The 22,596-nt window shown below is 53.1% G+C and overlaps 1 protein-coding gene across 3 annotated transcripts in view; it reads left to right on the plus strand.

Moving 5' to 3' along the window:
• Positions 1 to 22,524, plus strand: part of NPR2 (natriuretic peptide receptor 2) — a 36,334-nt gene extending 13,810 nt beyond the window's left edge. Inside the window, exons 2-22 of one of the 3 annotated variants that reach the window (XM_083355572.1) lie at positions 10,140 to 10,342; positions 11,660 to 11,773; positions 14,777 to 14,912; positions 15,187 to 15,281; positions 15,481 to 15,607; positions 15,793 to 15,877; positions 16,373 to 16,493; positions 16,645 to 16,719; positions 16,810 to 16,887; positions 17,021 to 17,125; positions 17,221 to 17,292; positions 17,545 to 17,704; positions 17,810 to 17,971; positions 18,756 to 18,924; positions 19,693 to 19,839; positions 19,937 to 20,060; positions 21,234 to 21,302; positions 21,414 to 21,588; positions 21,676 to 21,774; positions 22,174 to 22,265; positions 22,409 to 22,524. In XM_083355572.1, the coding sequence (XP_083211698.1) occupies positions 10,140 to 10,342; positions 11,660 to 11,773; positions 14,777 to 14,912; positions 15,187 to 15,281; positions 15,481 to 15,607; positions 15,793 to 15,877; positions 16,373 to 16,493; positions 16,645 to 16,719; positions 16,810 to 16,887; positions 17,021 to 17,125; positions 17,221 to 17,292; positions 17,545 to 17,704; positions 17,810 to 17,971; positions 18,756 to 18,924; positions 19,693 to 19,839; positions 19,937 to 20,060; positions 21,234 to 21,302; positions 21,414 to 21,588; positions 21,676 to 21,774; positions 22,174 to 22,265; positions 22,409 to 22,468 (2,468 nt within the window). In that variant the 3' untranslated portion in view covers positions 22,469 to 22,524. The other 2 variants (XM_083355570.1, XM_083355571.1) reach the window with 2 other exon arrangements.
• Positions 22,525 to 22,596: the final 72 nt, after the last annotated feature.

Consider the following 22,596-nt stretch of genomic DNA (forward strand, 5'->3'; position numbering starts at 1 on the left):
GGGCGCGGCCTCTTGGCTGAGGAGGAGGGCCGGCCCGGCGACCCCTTTCCAGCTGCGCGGCTGGGCCGCCGGTACTGGAGGGCAGCCGGCAGCCTCCGGCACATCCAAGCGGGATCCCGCCGGCACCGATCTCTCCCCCTCCCCCCCCCCACACACACCCAACTCCCCGGGACTGGCTTTTATCCAGCTTTCCGCAATTATGTTTACAATTTTTAACTCTTAATTTTTAATTTATTTTAATTTTTAATTTTAATGTATTGTACAGAAGCCTTTAATTTTAATTTTATCTTAACTTCTGTATTTATTGTATGTTATTGTTGTTAGCCGCCCTGAGTCCTTCGGGAGATAGGGCGGGATATGTCCCATTAATAAATAAATAAATAAATAAAAAAATAAAATAAAATAAAATAAAAAAATAAAATAAAAAAATAAAATAAAATAAAATAAAATAATAAAATAAAATAAAATAAAATAAAATAAATAAAATAAAATAAAATAAAATAAAATAAAATAAAATAATAAAATAAAAACTGCCCGGTTTGCCTTGCATTAGGGAAAGTGGGGAAGGCGGCCTTGTGGCAAGGGACCAGGATGCCTCCAGCCCGCTTTGTGCAGCGGTTGCTAAAAATTGAATTTGCGCAAAGGGCAAGGAGGGGAAGGGAGGGGAGGGCTCGGTGCTGTGTTCCCCCCCCAGCGAAAGAACCTGAGAGAGCTTTGAAGTAACAGAGTTTTAAGTTATGTAAACATTAAGGCGCCAGCTGTGTTTGCACACATTTGTGTTTCAACCTGAACCACTCATGGGTCAAGCTTCAACCTTGGTGAGATTTTGTTTGGTAGCTTCTGGGAATTCTCCTCTTGTTTGACTCACAGAATGTAATCTACAACAGGGCTTTTTCAACCTTTTCACCCATTGGACCACTTTTAGGATATGGCAACATCCGAGTACCACCAGTCGCCTAGCAGGGTGTCAAAAACTTGATGACCCCCCCTCCCCCCCAAAAAAGAAAGAAAAAAAAAGTGATGAAGTACAGGTGGTCCCCGACTTACAAGAGTTCAAAGTTCAAAGTTACAATGGCACTGAAAAAAGTGCCCCCCAAGCCACAGCCGAGCAAGACACCTGCCTGCCTGTCCGGCGGCGCTCTTCCTCCTGTCTGAGGTTTTCATTGTTGTGAAAGGATTGTGGTTGTTAAGGATTGGCAGCGGGGGTGGGGTTGGGGGTGTTTGGTTTTTATTCCCCCACCCATCTGCTGGGTGGTTGCAGCAGGTTTTGGTCACTTCACATGACCCTGGGACACTGTGACCATCATAAATATGAATCAGTTGCCAAGCATCTGAATGTAAATCACAAGACCCTGGAGATGCTGCAACATTCCAGCTGATCGGTGCTTCTTCTGGGCTCAGCTGGAGACTAGTGCTGATCCTGGCGCTTCTACTGAGCCCTGACAGCCCTGAAGAAGCACTGATCCTGGCGGTTCCGCTGAGCCCTGACAGCCCTGCAGCTCCAGCCGTCTCTCACTCAGGTTTGTGCGGTGCTGCCACCGGTTCAGCTCATTCCCCTCCCCAGCTGCCACTTTTCTAGGATGGTTGCGTACCACTTGCCAGGTGCCAATGTACCACAGGTGGTACCCGCACCACTGGTTGAAAAGCCCTGATCTAAAACTCCGTAAGGGTCAGTGGGGGAGTGGGGTGTCCACAGAGGATTAATTGCCTGAGGCAAATTCACCTCGTATTTTACTCCCTTGCCCCATGGCCACCGAGGAGCTAGTGCAGAGTGGCCTAATTCTGAATTCCAGCCAACTGAGCTGAAAAAGCATTTTTTAAAAAATAAAATTTGGAAGTGTGCAGAAATGGACAAGTTAACTCTGGAAATTAAAAATAAGGATCAGTCAGATTACAAAATTTGGAATAAGTTTTATTTATGGTGGGAACAGAAAGGAAAGTCACAACAGAAAGACACAGGATGTTGATCTCACATATTACTTGAATAAGGTGGTTGATAAGATTGAAAAGGGACGCGGTGGCTCAGTGGGTTAGGACGCTGAGCTTGTCGACCAGAAGGCCGGCAGTTTGCCGTGTAGCAGTGTGAGCACCTGTTACTCGTCCCAGCTTCTGCCAATCTAGCAGTTTGAAAGCACGTAAAAATGCAAGTACAAAAATAGGGACCACTACGGTGGGAAGGTAACGGCGTTCCGTGCGCCTTTGGCATCTAGTCATACCGGCCACATGACCACGGAGACGTCCTCGGACAAGCGCTGGCTCTTCGGCTTTGAAACAGAGATGAGCACCAGCCCTTAGAGTCGGAAACGACTAGCACGCATGTGCGGGGGAACCTTTACCTTTATCTTTTAAGATTGAATATTCTATAACTGTATATAAATGATATGTACATAAAGTGTATATATGTATATAAAACAAAAATGATGTAAGACTAGAAGGAATGTCAGACCGTTAACACCTTGTCCAAAGTTTTAAATAATAAAATTTGTTTAATAAAAATGAAAAAATGAAAAAAAAGGAAAGGAAAGCAATTGGGCACTTCCAGGGCGCTCCTAAGGGAGCTCCTCAGTCGTGTCCTGTGCTTGGCAGCTACGAACCAGAGGGATTCAAAGTGGGGATCTTAAGAAAAAGGGGGAACCTTCCACAGAGCCACGAAGGGCTGGCCTTTTCTCCCTTCTCTTGAGCCACGCCAGTAGTTGAGCCCCTCAACTCAACTCAAGCCAGAGCAGGAGGCTTTTGCCGTGCTTGCCTTTCAGACCTTCGTGGCTTCAGATGACCATGCCAGTGTGCCAGGGCATTGGCTGGTTTACCAGTGCACTCTGCCTGAGAGCGATGTGGGAATTGGCGCCCGCAGCTCTGCTAAGCTTGCTTGCTTGCTTGGGCAGAATCTCAGGGCTGGTTCTTTAGGCTCTCCTCCAAGGGGAGGCTGGCTATGTGGTTGCAGATCCAACCCGCTGGATTGGTTTGGGGTTTGGCACATGAGTGCAACGTGATTACGAGATTACTACAAGTGACCCAAGTATTGTGTGAGCTGTTGTGGCTACCAGATCTCAAAAAGAAGAAGCAGAATAACCGCAGGAAAGCAGGACTGGCTGGCTGGCTGGCGAAAAAGACGTGCTGAGGAGAACGTGGCAAAGGCCTATTGGAGAAAGTGGCACTTTTTCCTTGTCTTTACTGACAGGCACCTCGAGGGCTTGTCCTGAGAACTGCAGTTGAAATGGAAGGGCAGCCTCTGTTCCGTGGCGCCCGGTCAGTCTGTGAAATCAACCCCTGCAGAAAGTAAGGGCTACCCCCAACTCGGTAGCTTAGGAAAAGGCCTTCAGGAGGGAACTTCTGTGTCTCTGAAGAGTTTGAGATTCGTCCTGCTGGGTCAGGCTAAGGTCCAGCAGCTGGTTCCTGAGGGTGACCATCCCAGGTGCTTCTGGTGGTTCGAAAATAGACCAAAACATAGTTCCTTCTCCATATTGGTCCTGGAGATAAACATTCTTCAAGACTGTTCTCTGAGGTTTTTTTTTCCATCCCCTCGAAACTCTTGTGTTTCGCAGGAAGAGACGAGCCAGTTTGATGGCAGACCCAGGTTGTAGAGAAAAAGAGAAGGCCAGGGTTGTTTTTGCAGGGTTGTCTGAACCAAGAGTTTGCCCAACTGCTAGGGAATCTAGGTCTTTTCCGGGCTGTTAAGGCTGCCTGGGAGGTGACTTGTAGTTGGGTTCATTCTGTGCTCTTAGCATCTTTCAGAGAGGGGGTCCTCAGCCTCAAAGCAAGCAGTTGTGCGGCCCCTCCTTCAAGGAGCTGACAGTGCTGGATAACTCGCCTCTACCTGACAGTTCTTGATGACCATCATCCTGTCTCTGACCATCCTCCAGACTAGGAGGATGTTGACAGCATTCCTTGGCCTGGAGTAGATGTGTGTAAATAAATAAATACTCCGTGCCAGTGACTTTGCCCATCAGTTTCATGTAGATGCTAACGAGGAGTGGAAAGGCATACAGCCCTGAGAGCTAGCTTGCAGCCTGATCCCTCCCTCTCCCTAAACACCAGCTGGGTCTAGAAGAGGAAGGAAGAGAAGGGTGGGGGGACATGAGAGCAGCCTTCCAATATCTCAGGGGCTGCCACAAAGAAGAGGGAGTCAAGCTATTCTCCAAAGCACCTGAAAGCAGGACAAGAAGCAACGGATGGAAACTAGTCAAGGAGAGAAGCAACCTGGAACTAAGGAGACATTTCCTAATAGAACAATTAACCAGTGGAACAGAAGTTGCCTCCAGAAGCGGTGAATGCTCCAACACTGGAAGTTTTCAAGAAGAGACTGGACAGCCATTTGTCTGAAATGGTATAGGGTTTCCTGCCTGAGCAGGGGGTTGGACTAGATGACCTCCAAGGTCCCTTCCAACTTATTATTATAAGGAGAACCACTGCAACACCACTATTGCTCATATCTCAGCTGGTTCAGAAAGACACCAGGATCGGTAGTGTTGAAGGCAGCTGAGAGATCAAGGAGAACCAGGATGGGTGAGCCATCCACTTTCTTCTCCCACCAGAGGTCATCTACACAGTAGAAGCACGATTGATTATTGTCTCAGTGCTGCACCCTGAAACTGAAAGGGGCCCATGCAATCCATTTTTCCCAGAACTCTCTGACGTAGCAGACCTAATACCTTCTCAAGAACCTTCCCTAAGAAGGAAACAAAGGGTAGAGAGGAAGAAGAAGAAGAAGAAGAAGAAGAAGAAGAAGAAGAAGAAGAAGAAGAAGAAGAAGAAGAAGAAGAAGAAGAAGAAGAAGAAGAAGAAGAAGAAGAAGTTGGAATGGACCTTGGAGGTCATCTAGTCCAACCCCCTGCTCAGGCAGGAAACCCTATACCATTTCGGATAAATGGCTGGCCAGTCTCTTCTTGAAAACTTCCAGTGTTGGAGCATTCACCGCTTCTGGAGGCAGGTTTTTTCCACTGATTAATTGTTCTAACAGTCAGGAAGTTTCTCCTTAGTTCTAGGTTGCTTCTCTCTTTAGTTAGTCTGATAACTTTGGATCCAGTGAGGGTCTTTTGCGTGGATGCCCTTCTCCCTCAATCAAGGATGAAGTCCAAGCCCTGGTATTGCCCCACAGGACAGGCCTGGTAAGGAAATAGGCCCCAGAAGCTGCACCTGGTCTCTGCTTATATAGGCTATAATGACAGTATCTCCGTGAGCATCTCTTCCCTCCCTCTTATAGCAGGGGCATCTTTTAATTTCTGTCCTCCTCAGCTTAACTGATATTTTTGTAACAGCTGCCACTTAATTTGATCAAGGCTATCTCTGTACCTGGGCCCAAGCACGCATCATCTCCCAGAAGACCTGAGTTAGAATATGGATCTAATGCACGTGGCCAAGGTCACATCCTGGGGACTGTGCCCACTTCCTCGGGACTAACAGGCTCAAATTCTTCCCAGACAACTGAGGGAAGTCAGCTCCCCAGAGAAGGAAATATTTAAAGGGCAGAAAAATATATTTCCTAAAAAGAAATTGAAGAACCAGGAAAGCATGCCCAGTTTTCTTAATAGTTTCAGGTCTCCTTCCCCCCACCCAAGCAGAAAACCAGTTCTATAGACATGCAAATGTGAGCCATGGAAAAGGTTGGAGCTAGACGCTTAGGAAAGGCAAAAGACATACCCTAGCTCCAGGAAAGCAGGGGCTGGGACATACCATACCCACAACCAGCAAGATTCCTAGATGGGCCCACCTGGACTAAGGGGACACAGGAAATAGCCTCAAACAGGAACAGGAAATAACCAAACAATAGAGTCCAGGGAGTATTAAAAAAACACTACCCACATGTGGTCAGTCCTTTTTTTTGGATCTATCTTCCTGTCTGGCTTTCCTCTGCAATAAACTGTAACCCTCTTCCCAAAGCAGTTGCCATGTTGTTTATCCCCGGCTTGGATGGAACTATGATGAAGACTTTTTTTCCAACACAACCAAGCCAGGCCATGCTCTGTAGGACCTGCATAGCCAAATTCCAACTTGGAGCCAATTCTAGTGACTCTATCCGAGAGATGTGAGCATGTTCCTCACAGCAGTCCTGCTGATGTTCCTTCCCACTTCGAAGGAGGCACCAGGTCCCCTTGAGCAGGGCTGCCGGTCGGCTCTCTGCAGACTTACTTACCTTTGCTGCTCTTTTCACCCTGAGGTGGTCCTTAATAAAGGCTCTGTCAAAATTCATTCTTTGTTTTCAGGGGATTTCCCCAGTTTTGTCACTCAGGGCTTCTCCAAAATTCAGGAGAAATCCTGGAGGCTCCAGTCAGAGGCTGCCTAAGTTGGGTGGTTCCTCTCGTTCCAAGCGGTGGCTGAGCAACGCCAGCTCCCACTGAAAGCCAGCAGGGCCCACCAGGTGCCAAGCATGGGCAAGGAGGCCCTTCCTTGCTGAGTTGGGGAGCAGCACTCGGAGCACTCCAGAGCAATTGGAAGGGAGACAAGGGCAATGGTGAGACAATCTCCCCCCCCGCCCCATCCAGATCACATTCGCCATTTCCATAAGGCAAAAAAACCCCCAGTGGTGCGACCTCCACCATCTGTTGGGGCTTCAGTGTCCAGAATTGGGCCTTTTCCTCTTGTCTTCTCCCTTCAAAGGAAGGAAGTGACTTGCTCGGTAGCTTAATTGCTCTACCATTCCATGATTCCCCTGCTTGCAGTAAATTGCTTCTGCTAAGATGATTGTGTGCATCTCGTAAACTGCACAGTAGATTCTTCACATTTGTCTGTTGAAACCTAACTGGCAATTTCTCGCAGTTAGTCCAGCCTTTGTGTCTTTGGGTCCTCTGCTTCCTCAAACCGCACCCCTTACCAGCGCTGATGATGTTACCTAGTTTGGGTAATGAAACATCTGCAAGGAAACAACCAAGCTCAGAGAGCACCAGGGAATTCCTCTTCTTTGTCTGGATATCTGCGTTTTTCTCCTTGTCAAGAACTTGAGGGATCTTAACAGAATAACAGAGTTGGAAGGGACCTTGGAGGTCTTCTAGTCCAAACCCCTGCTCAAGCAAGAGACTATACCCTGCCTATACCATTTCCGACAAATGGCTATTGTCAGAATCCATTTATATCATATTAATAAATGGAATGTTTCAAACATTATTCCATGGATTCTGCCATCTCCCGAAGAGAAGAGAATAGATGTGTATTGAACTGGCAATAGGCATTTCAAAGGAAAGGAGAAGCCGTTTGAACTGGGGAAACAAAAGGGGGGGCTAGCATCTGGTTTTTGTCACGGAAGACAGCAATAAACATGAAGGGTCCTAAGTTCCTTTTTCCCACGAGATGGAGGATACGAGAGAAAGGATGGGGGACTGACCAAATGGGGGTTAAGGGGGGGTTAAACCGGGAACTCTTTATAAGGGTTTACTTCGTGGAAAAATATTAAGTCCTGTCTCGTTCCTACAACCAAGCATGTCATAGTAAAGATTCTTTTTGGAATAGATTTGACTCCAAGAATTTTGTCTTCCTAAGACGTGGTTTGGGGTGGGTCCTGACAGCTATCCAGTCTCTTCTTAAAAACGTCCAGTGATGAAGCAGCCATAACCCCAGGAGGCAAGCTGTTCCATTGATTGTTCTCACTGTCAGGAAATTCCTCCTTTGTTCCAGGATGCTTCTCTCTTCGATAATCTCCCATCTCTTGCTTCCTGTCCTGCCTTCAGGTGCTTTGGAGAACAGGTTGACTCTGAATCACCTGGAGTTGCATGTCTTCTTTTTTTTTAATTGAAAAGTTTTACAAAATTTTTAATAATAACCCCCCCTCCCCATCAACCCTCCCCCCTTCCCTCCCCCCCCCACCGGACTTCCCAAAGCAGGATACAGGGTATTACATATAGCAATCTTATGCAAACATATGCTAAATATCTATTACAACATTAACAAACCTTCCACCCTTTAACTCCCTTATAACAAAACTAATTATAATAACACTTCTATAATTGTAAAAATTATTCATATGCTATTTGAAACTTTTTAGTCCCATATTTGTTCTGAATATAATCAATCCATCTTTTCCATTCCAAAATATATTTTTCTTGTGACTGTTCTTTCAAATGTGCTGAAACCTTTGCCATTTCAGCTATGTCCATTACTTTAAGTATCCATTGTTCTATTGCAGGTAAATCTTCTTTCTTCCAATGTTGCGCCACTAACAGTCTGGCTGCCGTTATTAAGTGTAACATTAATTTAGTTTCTATAACAGTACAATCCGAAATAATCCCCAATAAGAATAGCTGCGGAGGAAATCTTATCTTTTTCTTAAAGACTTTCTGAAAAATCCACCATATTTTTATCCAAAAGGCGTTAACATTTTTACATGTCCACCATATGTGATAATAAAAGTTGCATGTCTTCTGAGGCTGCCTAAATCTCTCTTTGTTTCTTGGCCTTCGTTCTTCTTTGCGCAGCTCTGATGCTCCTATTCTTGCCAGCTCCTGAGCCCCTTTCAGCTGGTGCCGTGGGGTGCCCCTCCCCATCCTCTTCTTCCTCTGACTCCCCAGAGCTGCAGTCTGGATGTTTGGGAGTCAGATGGGAGGGGGGGAAATCATGTTGAGCTTCTCTGTTCTCTTACCTGGGCCAGAGAGGAAGCCCAGCTGCAGGTGAGCTGCCCTCTCACCTGATGGCGAAGAGTGACGGGTGGAGTCAGGCTATCGAGGGGAAGTTCCGTTCCCCTGCACATCCCAGGAGCTCTTCTTCCACTGAAGGCAGGTGCTTGCTGCTGGGGGAACGCCCCCCCCCCTGTGAATACTTCTTGTGGCACAGAAGAACTATTTGCAGTGGGCAGAGAGGGCTGTCTCAATGCCTCCATTCCTGGAGAGGTCAGAAGGGTCCCTGGTGTCCATGTGTGGCCGCCCCCCCCAGTGGGAGGATTGTGATGTGCACCACATGGGGGAAAACTCAGATTCTGGGGGTGGGGGTGGGGATTCTCTGCAAGCACCTGTCACTCTGCAGAAGCCCCTAAAAGGTTTGAGGCCTGCCCTTCTGGAGGAACAGTTCTTCCCACCCACCCCCACCCTCCACCCCCGTTGCACTGTCCCCAGCAGCTGCCATCTTTGGCAAAAGGTTTGTTTGCAGAGGCTCCTCTGTCCATCCATCTGGGAAGAAGACCAGCTGGGGTCAAGCGGTCTTCTGGATGGGGGTTTTAGAAATCAGGGAGTTCCTTGCCCTGAACACGCCCTTTGCCTTGGCTTTGGCTTCTTTCAAGAATGTAAGGATCCATTTTTACACTCTAGCTTGAAAACATTTTGTGTATGCTTTGTGTGCATCTCTCTGTCTGGATTTTTTTTTTACAGAATACAATGTTATAAAATATCAGGTTCTTTCTTTTTAATTTTTTTTAAAAAAGATTCTTATTTGTATTTATTGTAGCTGAGTATTGGATGCGGATCAAATGTCTTTGCTAGAGCATGAACGATAAATAATTCAGTGAAATATCTCCAGCCCTAGATGGAGCAGCGGGGCCAGGTGGGGCTCAGCCCCAGTGATGGGATTCAGCCTGTTCGCACCAGCAGAACCGGTAGCTAATTTTTTGTTGCCCAGGCCCAGAATGGACTTCCGGAAGCGGCATCACACACAGAGAACTGGTTCTTCACCTATTTGAATCCCACCACTGCTCAGCCCTGATAACTTTCTGTGGAACCCGGCTGGGGGTTTCACCAGACCACCCAACTCGCCTTTCTGGGGGAGGGGGCAAAGGTCCAGCTTTGGAGGGTGGCTGGCAGTCAGGGTCCACCACAGAAGGAGGGCCCTGGTCCACATTTCTACATGGGGCTCCGTGTGTGGGGTGGCCATGCCAGCCTTCCTTCTGCTGCCCAGGAACGAGGCTGCACGGGGGCCTTTGAGTTGCAAGCCAAAAAGTTGGGATCAAAGCAATAAATTTGTTTTCTCAGATTTAAATGTGAGCGATATTTCGCCTTCACTAAATACAGTTACATTTGATGCTTCCCATGGAGTACGAGCTCTCCCCATTTCTAACCAGAAACATGGCCACGTAGGGGGAATTTTTAGAGACCCTTGGGAGCCCCCCCCCGGGGAGCTCTGTTGTCAGCCACGGGGTGGGTGGCGGGGTTGCGGGAGAGCGCCAGCGCAGAGGGACAGAAGAGCAGCTGATCCAAGGGGGTTCCTCTTGCCTTTTCTCTTGGCAGTCATCTACATCTGCGGCCCCCTGGAGATGCTTCACCAAGTCATGCGTCGGGCCCAGTCGGAGGGCATGACCAACGGTGACTACGTCTTCTTCTATGTGGACGTCTTTGGAGAGAGCCTGCAGGGGGACGGGCACCAGGGGTCTGCCAAACCTTGGCAGAGCAAGGAGGGCCAGGACTCGGGCACCCTGCGGGAGGCCTTCCAGGTCAGCCCAGTAGCCGGAGAAAGGAGCCTGCACCCTTGGACACCAAAGCGTGGGGAGGGCTGAAGTGGAGCAGCAAGGGATGCCGAGGCTGCCATCTTGGGGGAAGGAAGGGCCTCTGGCCTTTTGAGGGCCTGGGCTGGGGAGGAGGGAACCACCCCCCAGCTGCTCTTCTGGAAACCCGATGCTGAGTGGCTGGCTCTACCCTCAAGGACAACGGTTCAGAGACTGTGTCTGTCTGTATAGGGCTGGGGTGGGGTGAAGCCTCCACCTCCCCTGCAGTTTTGGGACCCTTAGCTCCTTCTCTGCTCTTGGGATCTCTCCCCGGGGCTGGGCCCTTTCTTACTCAGAGGGGAAGGACTTGTGGGTCCCAGCCCTCTAAGCAGGGAGCTGTGCGTGTCTCTTTTCTGGCCAGGGCCTGGCAGGAACTCAACGGCTAGAAAAGCTGAGGTGCCCAGTGTGGAGTGCCAGAGGGGATGCATCGGGGGTGGGTGGTCCACCACTTGCTACCCAGTCTGTGCATAAACCCCCAGCAGCCTATTCTGGCACCTCCTCTGCTCGCTGCAAGGAAGAAGCAAGGATCCCAGATCTCTTCCTCAAGAGGAGCTTAGAGGGGCACAGATTGGGGGGGCGGGCGGGGGCGAGGACAGGAATTCAACCCTTTGCTGCAGGGTGGGGGTAGGCATGCTGTGGGGGAGCAGAACAGAAGCCCCTGCAGAGCAGCCAGCTTCAGACCCTGAGCTGCTTTTATTGCCTGGGTGTCTGTGGCCCTGAGCAGCCAACCAGGCCTCTACCTGGCCAATATCAGCTTTCCTCAAAATGTGTGTGTGTGTGTGTGGCGGGGGGGGGAGGGTGTATGTGTAAAGCCAAACCTTGCTGGAAGTGCAGACTGGCTTCCTTGCCCCTTCCTCTCAGCTACTTCCAAATGCAAGTCTGGAGCATGTCTCTGCCCCTCCCCCCCAAAAGAGGCTGCAGGCTTTGCAGAAATGCTCAGGAGCAGATGGGGAGAGGCAGGATGGGCAAGGGAGGGGGGAGGCCAGTGCCTGAGGCAAGGGGGGGGGCCACATACAGCCCCCAGAGGTTGCAAAGCCCCCACCTATTAGCTGTGCCAGCAAGGGCAGATGGGCGTCATCTTGCAGCCTGGTGTGAGATTTCCAGACAGCTACGTGCAGGAAGCACGGTGTGTGTGTGTGTGTGTGTGTGTGTGAGAGAGAGAGAGAGAGAGAGAGAGAGAGAGATTGCAGAGAGGGAAAAGGCTGGTGCCTCACCAGCAGGGGCACATGGGCTCCCGTGTCCCTCAGCCAATGGCTTTTCTTGCAGACGGTGCTGGTGATCACCTACCATGAGCCCCAAACTTCTGAGTACCGAAACTTCCAGAACCAGGTGATCCTGAGGGCTCGCCAGCACTATCAGGTGGAGCTCAGTGATTCACTGGTAAGCCCCCTCCCATCCCTCTGGCACCCCTTCCCCCTCTCTTGAGCTTCTAGCTGGGCAAGAGGACTCCCCCACAGCCAAAGCCTCTGACAGAAAGGAAGGCTGCCTGGAGGCTGACCAGGGCAAGCTCTCCTCCCACGCAGAGTGATGCTGGGCCAGCACAGGCAGCCTTGGCACAGAGCAACTGGCCATACGCATCTTCCCAGAATGAAAGCCGGTGGGATGGTTCCCAGCCTGCTTGGGAAGGTGGCTGGTAGCAGGGCTGGCCTCAGCCTTCGCTGTTTTGGGAGAAGCACTCTCTGTCCCTTGGCCTGCTGTAGCTTTGCATGGGGAGGAGGGGTGCGTCACCCAGTGAGCAGCAGCAGCTCCCTCCAGCAAGCGCAGGAAATTAGGAGGCAAGGCGGTTCGAATGAGTACTTAGGGCTTGAGGTCATTCCCGGTCTTCCCGAGTACGGATTGAACCATTGACACTGTAACAGGGTCCCATCTCCGTTTCCAGGTCCTGGCTGAAGGGAGCAGAGAAACTGCCTGGCTCCGGAGCTCCTTTCCCGATGCATTAAGTAGCTGGGTTTGATGCAGCTGCTTTGAGGGTCTGCCCAAAGCGTGGTGCCCCATTTCGGCTGGAGCTGTCAGCCAAATTGCTGGAAGCAGCTGCAGCAACCCTGGGGAGGACTTGACTGCTTCATGGCCTTAGGAACCTCGCACAAACGCTAACCTGCTGTGCAGAGGGCTCCCTCCAGCAAGCGCAGGAAATTAGGAGGCAAGGCGGTTCGAATGAGTCCGCACACTCACTCACGCACTCTCGTTGTTGTTGGTGGTGGGGGGAAGGGGAGGGAGGGAGGGAGAAAATCCCCTCTGCAAGTTGTCTAGTCCCTCCCCAGCTGGTGTCTTTCCAGGCGTTTGTGCCAGACCCTCCAGCCTTTTTCTCTCTTCTCCCTCTCCCAAGGATTGTCTACAGGTTTCTGTCCTTTTCACCCCCTTGGGTGTGATGGCCTCTACTAGGAGTAGCGGGAGACACATGGGTTGTATGTTATGACAATCCAAAGTTGCAGTAGAGCTTTCCAAATAGTCCAGGCAGACCCTCCCCCCCCCGTCTGTGAGCATGAAAGCCCAGAAAATGAATGGGATCCTTCCCCACCAAAGGTGCCCCTTGGTGGAGGTCTCCAGAGTGGGATCCAGAGAGTTTTGCCTCCCACTTTGAGGGGGGGGGGACTCTCAGCTGGCAGAGGAAGCCCTGAATGTGGCGGTGGAAGGGTCTTTCTTGGCCTCCTCGGCCTCTGCTTGCAGCAAGCTTTGAGAAGCTGAAGGGGGACCACCACAAGCTATGGGCTGCCTAGAGGAGAGAAGCCACAGTGGAACCTCTTCAGGACCTCTTCAGGACCTACAGCCAGCCAAGCCAACTCTGGGGGGCTGGGGAAGGGAGGGAACTCCCAATTGGTCCAGGCAACCACTAGTCTGAGGGCCTGGGCAGAAGCGGGAGGGGTGTATGTGTGTGTCACACCCATCCTCCTAGGCTGAGGGCAGAGGTCTCTGCCCAACTTCTGCCTGCAATGGCACAGGAATTACCATCAACTACCATCAACTAGGCGCATGGCTACCCTCGTCCAAAGCAGGGCTGTGAGTAGGTTCTGCTCTGAAGGCTGTTCTGTACTGGGCAACTGGAGCTGCCCCCAAGATAAGCTTCACTATGCCCGTCCTGATTGGCATGGGAGGAGGAGTGTTCTTCCGGAAAGAGAACCAGCCCTGCCCTCTTGAGCTACTAGCATGGAGGAATAGCCTGCCCCCCCCACTGCCTAGATGACTGGCGCCTCCTAGGGAGAAGTGTTTGGCCTGGAAGCCCTCTGATAGAGCAGGTGCCTCTCAAGGGCCACCACTGGAGGGGGGGATCATAGAGTCCCCTTCTGAAAGAGGTGGGTGAAAGTAATTAACCTTTTCCTTCTGGGGGGGGAGAACAGCAGGAACCCCTTTATACCAGACTTCGGAAGCCACTCTGGGTGCAGACAGGAAATAGTGGCCACCTCCCACGCACATCCTGCCCCCTCCCCACAGGGCTGCTTCTATTTTTAGGCTCCCCTCCCCATTTTCTATGTAGTTTCCCAGGAACCCACAGGCAGGCAGAAAAAGGCATTAAGGAGAAGGGGGGCTGCATTCACACCTCTCACTGTTCACTCAGCAAGCCTGTTTCCAGATTGGCTGTTCACCTGTTGACCAACCCACTGGCTAAACAGCTGGGCCTGCTCATTGGCGGCCTCCAAGCACGGAGGAGTCCGCAGGACCTGCTGGCTGCATTCAACCCCCTGAGGGGTCTGCAGCAGTGAACCCCCCATCGACTGCCACCTTCTGGGCCTTCTACAGCAAGAACCTTGAAGCACCCAGTTGTGGTTCAGCTGAGCCCAGCCTGTTGGGTGAACCCAGCTAGGGAGGGACACTGGAGACTGGTTCCTCCCACAGAGGGCTGTGGGGCCCAGGAAGACAGCAGGCTAAAGACTCTTCAGGCTATGGGTTGCCGGCAAAAGCTAAGCTCACAACCGGAGCTGTTCCTAGTCTCCTTTTGGGCAGCGGAAAGATTTCGCTGCCCTTTTCTGAAATAGACAATTTCATGTTTTCTACCCTGAAATAAGAGTAAAACGTCCCTAGTTCTAGCCTCTGGATCAAAGGGCCTGCAGTCACCGGCTCCCTCCTGACCACAGGGATGCACTGGAGGAGAGGCTCCTTTGCCCAGGTTGCAAGTGGGCCCCTCTGTCTCCAAGCAGAGAAGGGCTCCTGTGTTCTGGCATTTAGAAATGTTTGCTTGCTGTTGATTGGGACCACGGGGAATTTGGAGTATCTGGAGTTACCTCACAACTGGTGCCAGGTTAAATTCCTGCTGCCTTCCTAGTCAAGGGGGTCTTCCCAAGGGTGGGCCCTTCAGCTGTGTGGCTCTCCTAGTCTCTGGTTAGAAGGAGGTGCCTCGAAGGGCACTGAGCAATGCCTCTGTCTCCCTCTTTGGCTCCTCCACAACAGAAAAACCTTGTGGCGGGCTGCTTCTACGACGGGCTGTTCCTTTACGCCCTGGCCTTGAACGAGACCCTCCATGAGGGCGACACAAAGCTTAACAACAGCCGCATCCTGGAGAAGATGAAGGGGCGCAGGTTCCAGGGTACGGGGGTTGCAAGGAGGGGGGGCTCCCAGACCCAGGGCGAGGCTGAAGATCGTACAAAAGAGATCTTAGAAGATCTTCCTTATTAGGTGGTCGGGGGGGGGGGCTGGAATGGCTGGAGGGGAGGTCCAGTTTTGGGGCCCAGACTCGCCTGGGTGAGGTGTCCTGGGTGAGGTGACCTGTCCCCAGCTCCATCTACGAGGGTGACAGCGCTGCTGGCCCCAACTGCTCCTAGGGGCCTGACCCAAACGTGTAGTCACTTTTGCCCCTCCAGGAATCACTGGGATTGTGAGCATGGATCAGAACAATGACCGCGACACAGACTTCAATCTTTGGGCCATGGTGGAGGGGGATAGCGGCGAGTACCAGGTAGGCTGGAGCCCCCCAGCAATCCCTAACCGTAGCCCACCCAGCAACCCAGTTCTCCCTTGCCAGGAGACACCAGGCCTTCTCTCCTGGAGGGAGAAAGTCTGGGGCAATCATCCCCCTCCATTTTCCTGGCCGGAGGGGGGGGGTGGTGAAGAACAGCAACATCTGGCCAGGTGAGCCAAAGGCTTTCTGCCCACAGGTGGTGGGACACTACGTGGGATCGGACAAGCAGTTGAAGTGGCTGGGGCCCATCCACTGGGTGAAGGGGCAACCGCCTCTCGATAACCCCCCCTGTTTTGACATGGATGACCCCTCCTGTGACAAAAGTGGGTGTCTGTGGACTTGCTGCCCGAAGAAAGCTGGGGGAGAGACAGGGTTCCCTTGACCCTGGGAGAGCTTGGGAGAAAGACCACCCTCAATGACACCCAGCTGCCTTCCTGTGCCCTTCAGGGTGCCTTCCTGGGTGCGGCTGGTAGGCAGAGCCCCTCCCTGATTTGCTGTGTCCTTGCAGGTGAACTCAGCACCCTGGCGATCCTAGCCCTGGGGGCCGGACTCACCTTCATCATGTTTGGGGTTTCCAGCTTCCTGATCTTCAGGTGCCTGAGCAAACTCTTTGGGGGCGGGGCAAGAAAGGGTGGTGCCCTGGCCAGATAGGCAGTGTGCAGCCCAGGAGGAGGAGGAGGAAGAGGAGGAGGTCGTTGTTGCAGTGACCACCTGTGTGATGTGTGGTCAAAGGCAGTTTGGGCTTAGCCAAGTGCTTCCTCCTCAGCCTTTGTTGGAGGCTGGGCTGCCCCAGAAGGGCCTCCACAACCTCTGAGAGAAGTTTACACAGTGGGCTAAACCAGAGGAAGGTCTGGCTGTTCACATATGCCAGGTTGCCCGGGGTGAACTGGCTGGTCCTTTGTGTTCTTGGTTGGCTCTAGGGCTGGGGTGCAGTAGGTGCCTCAGGCCACAGCAGTTTAGGCTCTTGCACTGTGGACTCAGCCATGAGTCCAGGCTGGGTCCAATTGCAGGGCACTTTGGGTGGTGGTGGGGGGCTGGGGGCCTATGGCTGGGTCAGGAAGCTCAGGAGCTGCTCTGGCTCTTGGTAGGAAGCTGATGCTGGAGAAGGAGCTGGCCAGCATGTTGTGGCGGATACGCTGGGAGGACCTACAGTTTGGGGGCTCAGAGCGCTGCCACAAGGGGGCAGGTAGCCGACTCACTCTCTCGCTGGTAGGTACTGTGGGGTGCCCACAGAGGATCCGTCCAAGGCCCAGATCCCCCCCCACCTGTTCCCCAACCCCTCAGCTTTGATGGGGCCCTTTCCCCCTCCTGCCCACTAGGCCTCAGTTGGCTGTGACTCTCTGCCTTGGCTTCTCTCCAGCGCGGCTCCAGTTATGGCTCCCTCATGACGGCCCATGGGAAGTACCAGATCTTTGCCAACACAGGACTCTTCAAGGTGAGCTCCCTCCGTCCCCCTCCCAAGCCCCAGCTCTGTGGGAGGCCCAGCCAGCTCATGCCCCTCCCCCGCTCTTCTCTTGCCTTCCAGGGAAATGTGGTGGCCATTAAACATGTCAATAAGAAACGGATTGAGCTGACGAGGCAGGTGCTCTTTGAGCTCAAGCACGTATGTACTGGGGGGCAGGGCTGACTGCTCTGGGGGTCTTGTGGAGGGTGGAAGCCTCTGCTGCAGGGACTGCCAGGCAGGAAGACACTGGCAGTGGCCTCCGCTCCACTGGTCCACACTCGCTGCCCCATAGATGCGGGATATTCAGTTCAACCACCTGACCCGGTTCATCGGGGCCTGCATTGACCCACCCAACATCTGCATCGTGACTGAGTACTGTCCTCGTGGCAGTTTGCAGGTGAGACAGCTGTCCAGTATGGCGGGGCAGGGGGCAGGGCTTCCCCTGCTGGGCCATAGGCAAAGCTGACCTGTGCCCCTCCTCGGCCTGCCCAGGACATTCTGGAGAACGAGAGCATCAATCTGGACTGGATGTTCCGCTACTCTCTCATCAACGACATTGTCAAGGTGAGGAAAGGGGCTTCTGGCACTCGAGCAAAGGGATTGCGGGGGGGGGGGGCTGCCATGTTGTTTTCCCCACCCCAGAACTCCTCCTCTCTGCAAGTTTCTCCAGGCTTCTGGCTGGGTATCCTAGGGACCCCCACGTTCCCCCCCATTGAGATGGGGCTCAACCTCAAGTGGGCCTCCCTCCATCCTTTGGGGACCTCCTTCTACACTCAGCAGCTACTTGTCCCCTCTCTCCCCCTCTGCCCCACACAGGGCATGGCCTTTCTGCACAACAGCATCATTGGCTACCATGGCAGCCTCAAGTCCTCCAACTGCGTGGTGGACAGCCGCTTCGTGCTCAAAATCACAGATTATGGCCTGGCCAGCTTCCGTCAGGGCCATGAGAGTGAGGGCAGCCATGCGCTCTATGCCAGTGAGTGCCCAGCAAGCCCCCCTAGAGCCTGGTCTCCTTCCCATCCCCTGGGGAAGCCTGAGCCCTGTGCCCCCCTGACCCCAGACTCTCCGGCTCCTGCTTCAGAGAAGCTATGGACGGCTCCAGAGCTGCTGCAGAAGGGGACCCTGCACCTGCTCCCCCCGGCCATGCAGAAGGCAGACGTGTACAGCTTTGGGATCATCCTGCAGGAGATTGCATTGCGCAGCAGCGCCTTCTACGTGGAGGGCATAGAGCTCAGTCCCAAGGGTGAGAAGGGGCCAGGGGTCTGAGCAGAAGCCTACAGCCCGGGAGCCTAGCAAATGCCAGCCCTGCCCACCTACAGCTTGCACTGACAGGAAGCGGGATGCTGCTTAGCCCAAAGAGGATCAGGAAAGATCAGCAGCGGAGGCTGTCTGTCTCTCCCTCCTGCCATGCCCTGCGTTGACCTCTTGCAGCTGAGGAGTCCTCCAGCCTGGATGGGTTCAGCAGTGGGGCCGGCCCTCTAGCAGTGCTGCAGGAGGGGCAGGGAAAGTAATGTCTATGGGTTCCTCAGAGAGGTACTGCCTGGAGCCCCTCCAAGGGGAGCAACAATCGGGATGCAATTACATCTTCAGGGGCTCCCCAGAGAGCAGGGAAGGGCTTCTCACCCAGGGACCCCCCGGAGGTATCCCCAGCCCACATCCAGCCTGTTCCAACAGCTCATCCGGGCTCTGGCTGCCATGGCCACACCTGGGTGGAGCGAGAGGATGGTACTGCCTGAATTCAAGATGAAGGCTTCCACACCAGAGAATGGTAAAGGGGTGATGCTGCTGCCTGTGCCATTGGCTAGGTTCTGCTGCTTGTGATGATGCAGGTTTGACCCTGTGACCTCTGTCTTTCCAGTCTCCCCGCTCATCCTCATCCTCCACCACCCCTCGGGATTGCCATGTTCACTTCTCTCTCCTCATTGCCCCAGCAGCCAGTCACCATCTCCCCACACAAGTCAGCTGCGCCTCCATCCCATCATCCCCACATTCACTCCTGTGCATTCCACCCCACTCCTCCCCACCAGAGATTGTGCAGAAGGTGTGCAACAGCCAGCCACCCTACTTCCGGCCCACCATCAACACCCGCCTGCATAGCGAGGAGCTAGGTGTCCTGATGGAACGCTGCTGGGCTCAGCACCCGGCCGAGCGCCCAGATTTTGCCCAGATTAAAGTCTTTGTCCGGCGATTCAACAGGTAAAGTATTCTTCTCCCATCGTAGGGGATTGGGAGCGGTGGTGGCAGCAAGAGACCTGCTTCAGCTTATGCCCCTCTGGGTGGGGAAGCGCAGAAGGTCTCCTCCCCACACAGCCTTGGAGAACCTCTCAGGGGTGTAGGCAATGTTTTCTTCTCATGAGATGCACGTGTACCTCAAAAAGGCTCAAGTTGGCCCTGGAGAGAATCTCCTTCTATTCCTATCAAACATGGGCTGAGAGTCTCCATGGGGAGTCCCCCAAAAGCCTGTGGCTTCTGCTGGATCCCTGAGACAAAGTGGCCACAGGATGAGTGTGTGGTATCCAGGAGAAGCTCACTGTGGCAGAAAATGAATCTGGCTGTGGGAAAGGAGGGTCTCCCAGACTGGGCCCAGGCCCCAAATCTAGCCAGCTTGGCTCTCTGAGGCACTTCTGTGGCTCAGTTGACAGATAGCTCCCCCTCCGTCCAAGAGGCAGGCACTCTTCCCACCTACAGGATTCAAGGATGGGCTGTCTGCAGAAGGTCAGGGGTGGGGGGTGGGGGGTGGGGGATAGATACAGAAGCTGACTCCAGCTGGGCAGATGCTCCCTTATTCTTGGGGAGGAGGTTCAGTCCCCAACCTGCAGAGTATTGCCTATCGTCCAAAGGCTTCAGAGTGAGGGTTTCAGGCGTGGGGGAAGTAATGACACAGCACCCGCCATGCCCTGGCTCCATTCCCCTCACCCTGCCTACCTACACCACTGTGGACCCTGCTCTCCCCCTCTGCCTCAGGGAAGGAAGCACCAGCATTCTGGACAACCTGTTGTCACGCATGGAGCAGTATGCCAACAACCTGGAAAAGCTGGTGGAAGAGCGCACGCAGGCCTACCTGGAGGAGAAGCGCAAGGCAGAGAACCTACTCTACCAGATCCTGCCCCAGTGAGTCCAGCCCCCGTATGCCTCCCTCCAGGGCTCTGTAGCTTGAGGCCATCTCCCGCTTGGAGGGTCAGCAGCTCCTGTCCTTTCTATTCCACAGTTCGGTGGCCGAGCAGCTGAAGCGGGGTGAGACAGTGCAGGCTGAAGCCTTCGATTGTGTCACCATCTACTTCAGCGACATTGTAGGGTTCACCTCCTTGTCAGCAGAGAGCACTCCTATGCAGGTAGGCTGCAGCATGGGCGGGCGGGCAGTATCTTGCATGTCTGAAATGGATGTGGCTGACTCTAGTCCTTCTTGGTTTGTGCTTGGAAAAGTCTCCTCCACACAGCCCACCCCCTGGCTGAAGCAGGTCCAAGGACAGATGCCCGCTCTACAGCTTTCCCATGACTGTGAGGTGCTCCCTGGTTCCTCCGCTTAAGAGTTGTTTTTTTTAAATTCCACTTATATCCCGCCCTTGTCCGAAGACTCAGGGCGGCTTACAAGCTTAGCAGTAGCCTTCATTCTATGTATATGCCTGCTTATTAGGGCTTTCACACACACCCCAAGCGGCATTATTACAAAGTCAGCTTAATTGCCCCCAACAATCTGGGTTGGGCTATGGCTTGTTTTCTTCACCCAATGTAGATATGGAGCCGTGTCCTTCTTGCATGTGGTGCTGCAACCAAACATGGCTGGCACATTACAGAAGACTAGAACTTACCTACCAGTTGCTGAAAAAAGTGGAATGGCTATGTTAACATGCCAGGCCTCCAGAAACTCTGGAAGTTAAATGTTCTCTGATAGTCCAGATGAGAGGGAAGGGGAGGGAAGAGGGAGGGAGGGAGGTCTGGAGACGCCTCTTTTGACCAGAGTGAATGTGGAGGGTTACATGGCACAGAGTCAAGGTAGGTATATTCTGAATTTTTGACATGCTGAGCCCGTTCACCATCACTGATCTATGATTATGACCATGGCTGATAGAGTTAAGTTTCCATGTTCTTACAAAAGGGTTTAGGATGATTATGAATCAGGCTGCTACTTTTACATTCTCCTGTGGATCATTGCTTTGGCATAACGTATTACATCGACACAGCAATCAAGTTTCACTGCGGGTTTTGGGTATTGTGTCAACACAGCTATTGGGAAGCAGAGGAAAGGCAGAGCTTGCTATTAATTACACTCCCAATGTTCACTTATCCCTTCTGCGGGGCACGAGTGTGGGGTCCCAATTTGGCCCTTCTTGTTCAACTTCATCAATTGGTCTTTACTCGCTTTCCCATCCGCCCTGGTTGTTTGCAAGCACTGCCATGCCACAGTCCCATCTGGTCTTGCCCCTGGCGGTCAACTGCTCTTGCTAGATTAGACTCCCTCCACCTGCCCAGCCAGCTCACCCATCTCTCCCTATCTCAATCACCAGGTGGTGACACTCCTCAATGACCTCTACACTTGCTTCGATGCCATCATAGACAACTTTGATGTCTACAAGGTGAGCTTTGCTGGGATGGGAGGGGGTGACTTCCTGGCTGACGCCCAGCTCAAAGCAGTGCTGCAGGGAGGCCCGCCCCCAGCTCACCCTGCTCCTTGGCCCTGGCCATAGGTGGAGACCATTGGTGATGCCTACATGGTGGTGTCCGGCCTGCCTGTTCGAAATGGCAAGCTCCACGCCCACGAGATCGTCCGCATGGCCCTCGCACTCCTGGAAGCTGTGAAGACCTTTCGCATCCGGCACCGTCCCAGTGAGCAGTTGTGCCTGCGCATCGGGGTCCACTCTGGTGAGTGAGGCGGGCAAGCACGGTCTACCTTTCCTGAGCATGCACAAAGCACTAGCGGTTCAGCTGTCCTCTTCTACCTCACTGCAGGGCCAGTGTGTGCGGGAGTGGTGGGCCTCAAGATGCCACGCTACTGCCTCTTTGGGGACACGGTCAACACGGCTTCACGTATGGAGTCCAATGGCGAGGGTGAGATTAACCCCCCCCCAAAATGCTCTTTATGTAGGGCCGGTGTATCCTTACCTCCCCTCCCTCGGAGATGGCTATGGTGCTTCTCCCTACCCGGACTTTTTCCAGCCTCCCCCACCCCAGCTTCCTTGTGAACTCTTTCCCCTTCGGTAGATGCTCCAGTGGGATGCAATCCAGTCCAGCTGTGCCCCATTTCTGGGAGGCTGAGGGACCTTGAGGGCCTCCTGAAGGCAAGAGGGGCCCCATTAGGAACAGTTAAAGCTTCACTAGTTTAGGCGAATCAACTTTATTGTGGTACTCTGTAATTGCTGTGGACCCCGAGACTCCCACGTAGGCCACTGGGCCCCTTAGGTAGGGGATCGTGGGGGGCACTCACTCTCCTGCCCCTGTTCCTTCCAGCCTTGAAGATCCACATCTCTGCCGCCACCAAGGAGATCCTGGATGAGTTTGGCTGCTTTCTGCTGGAGCTCCGGGGGGACATAGAGATGAAGGTGCGTATGGGAAGGAATTGCATTTGGGGGGGGGAGAGGAAGGAGTGCAAAGTGGAGGTGCGCCTCTCACTTTCACTGCTCTTGGGGGGGGCTGCATTGCAAGAAAGGGGGCAAGAGCCCTTCTAGTGTCTGCTTTCTGGCAGGGCAAAGGGAAGATGAGGACCTATTGGCTGCTGGGAGAAGAGAAGACGGCCGTCATCTGAGGGGGCCCCTCCCTCTGCAGGGACCCGGCAGCAGCAACTGCTCCCATGAACTTGCAGGGTATTCACTCTGCCTTGCAACAGCGAGGGGGGGTGGGTGAGAGGCGGCCAACCTGCAGGCGAGGATGGCT

The sequence above is a fragment of the Vipera ursinii genome (genome assembly GCF_947247035.1).
Source record: "Vipera ursinii genome assembly, chromosome: 2".
Classification (NCBI taxonomy): Eukaryota; Metazoa; Chordata; class Lepidosauria; order Squamata; family Viperidae; genus Vipera; species Vipera ursinii.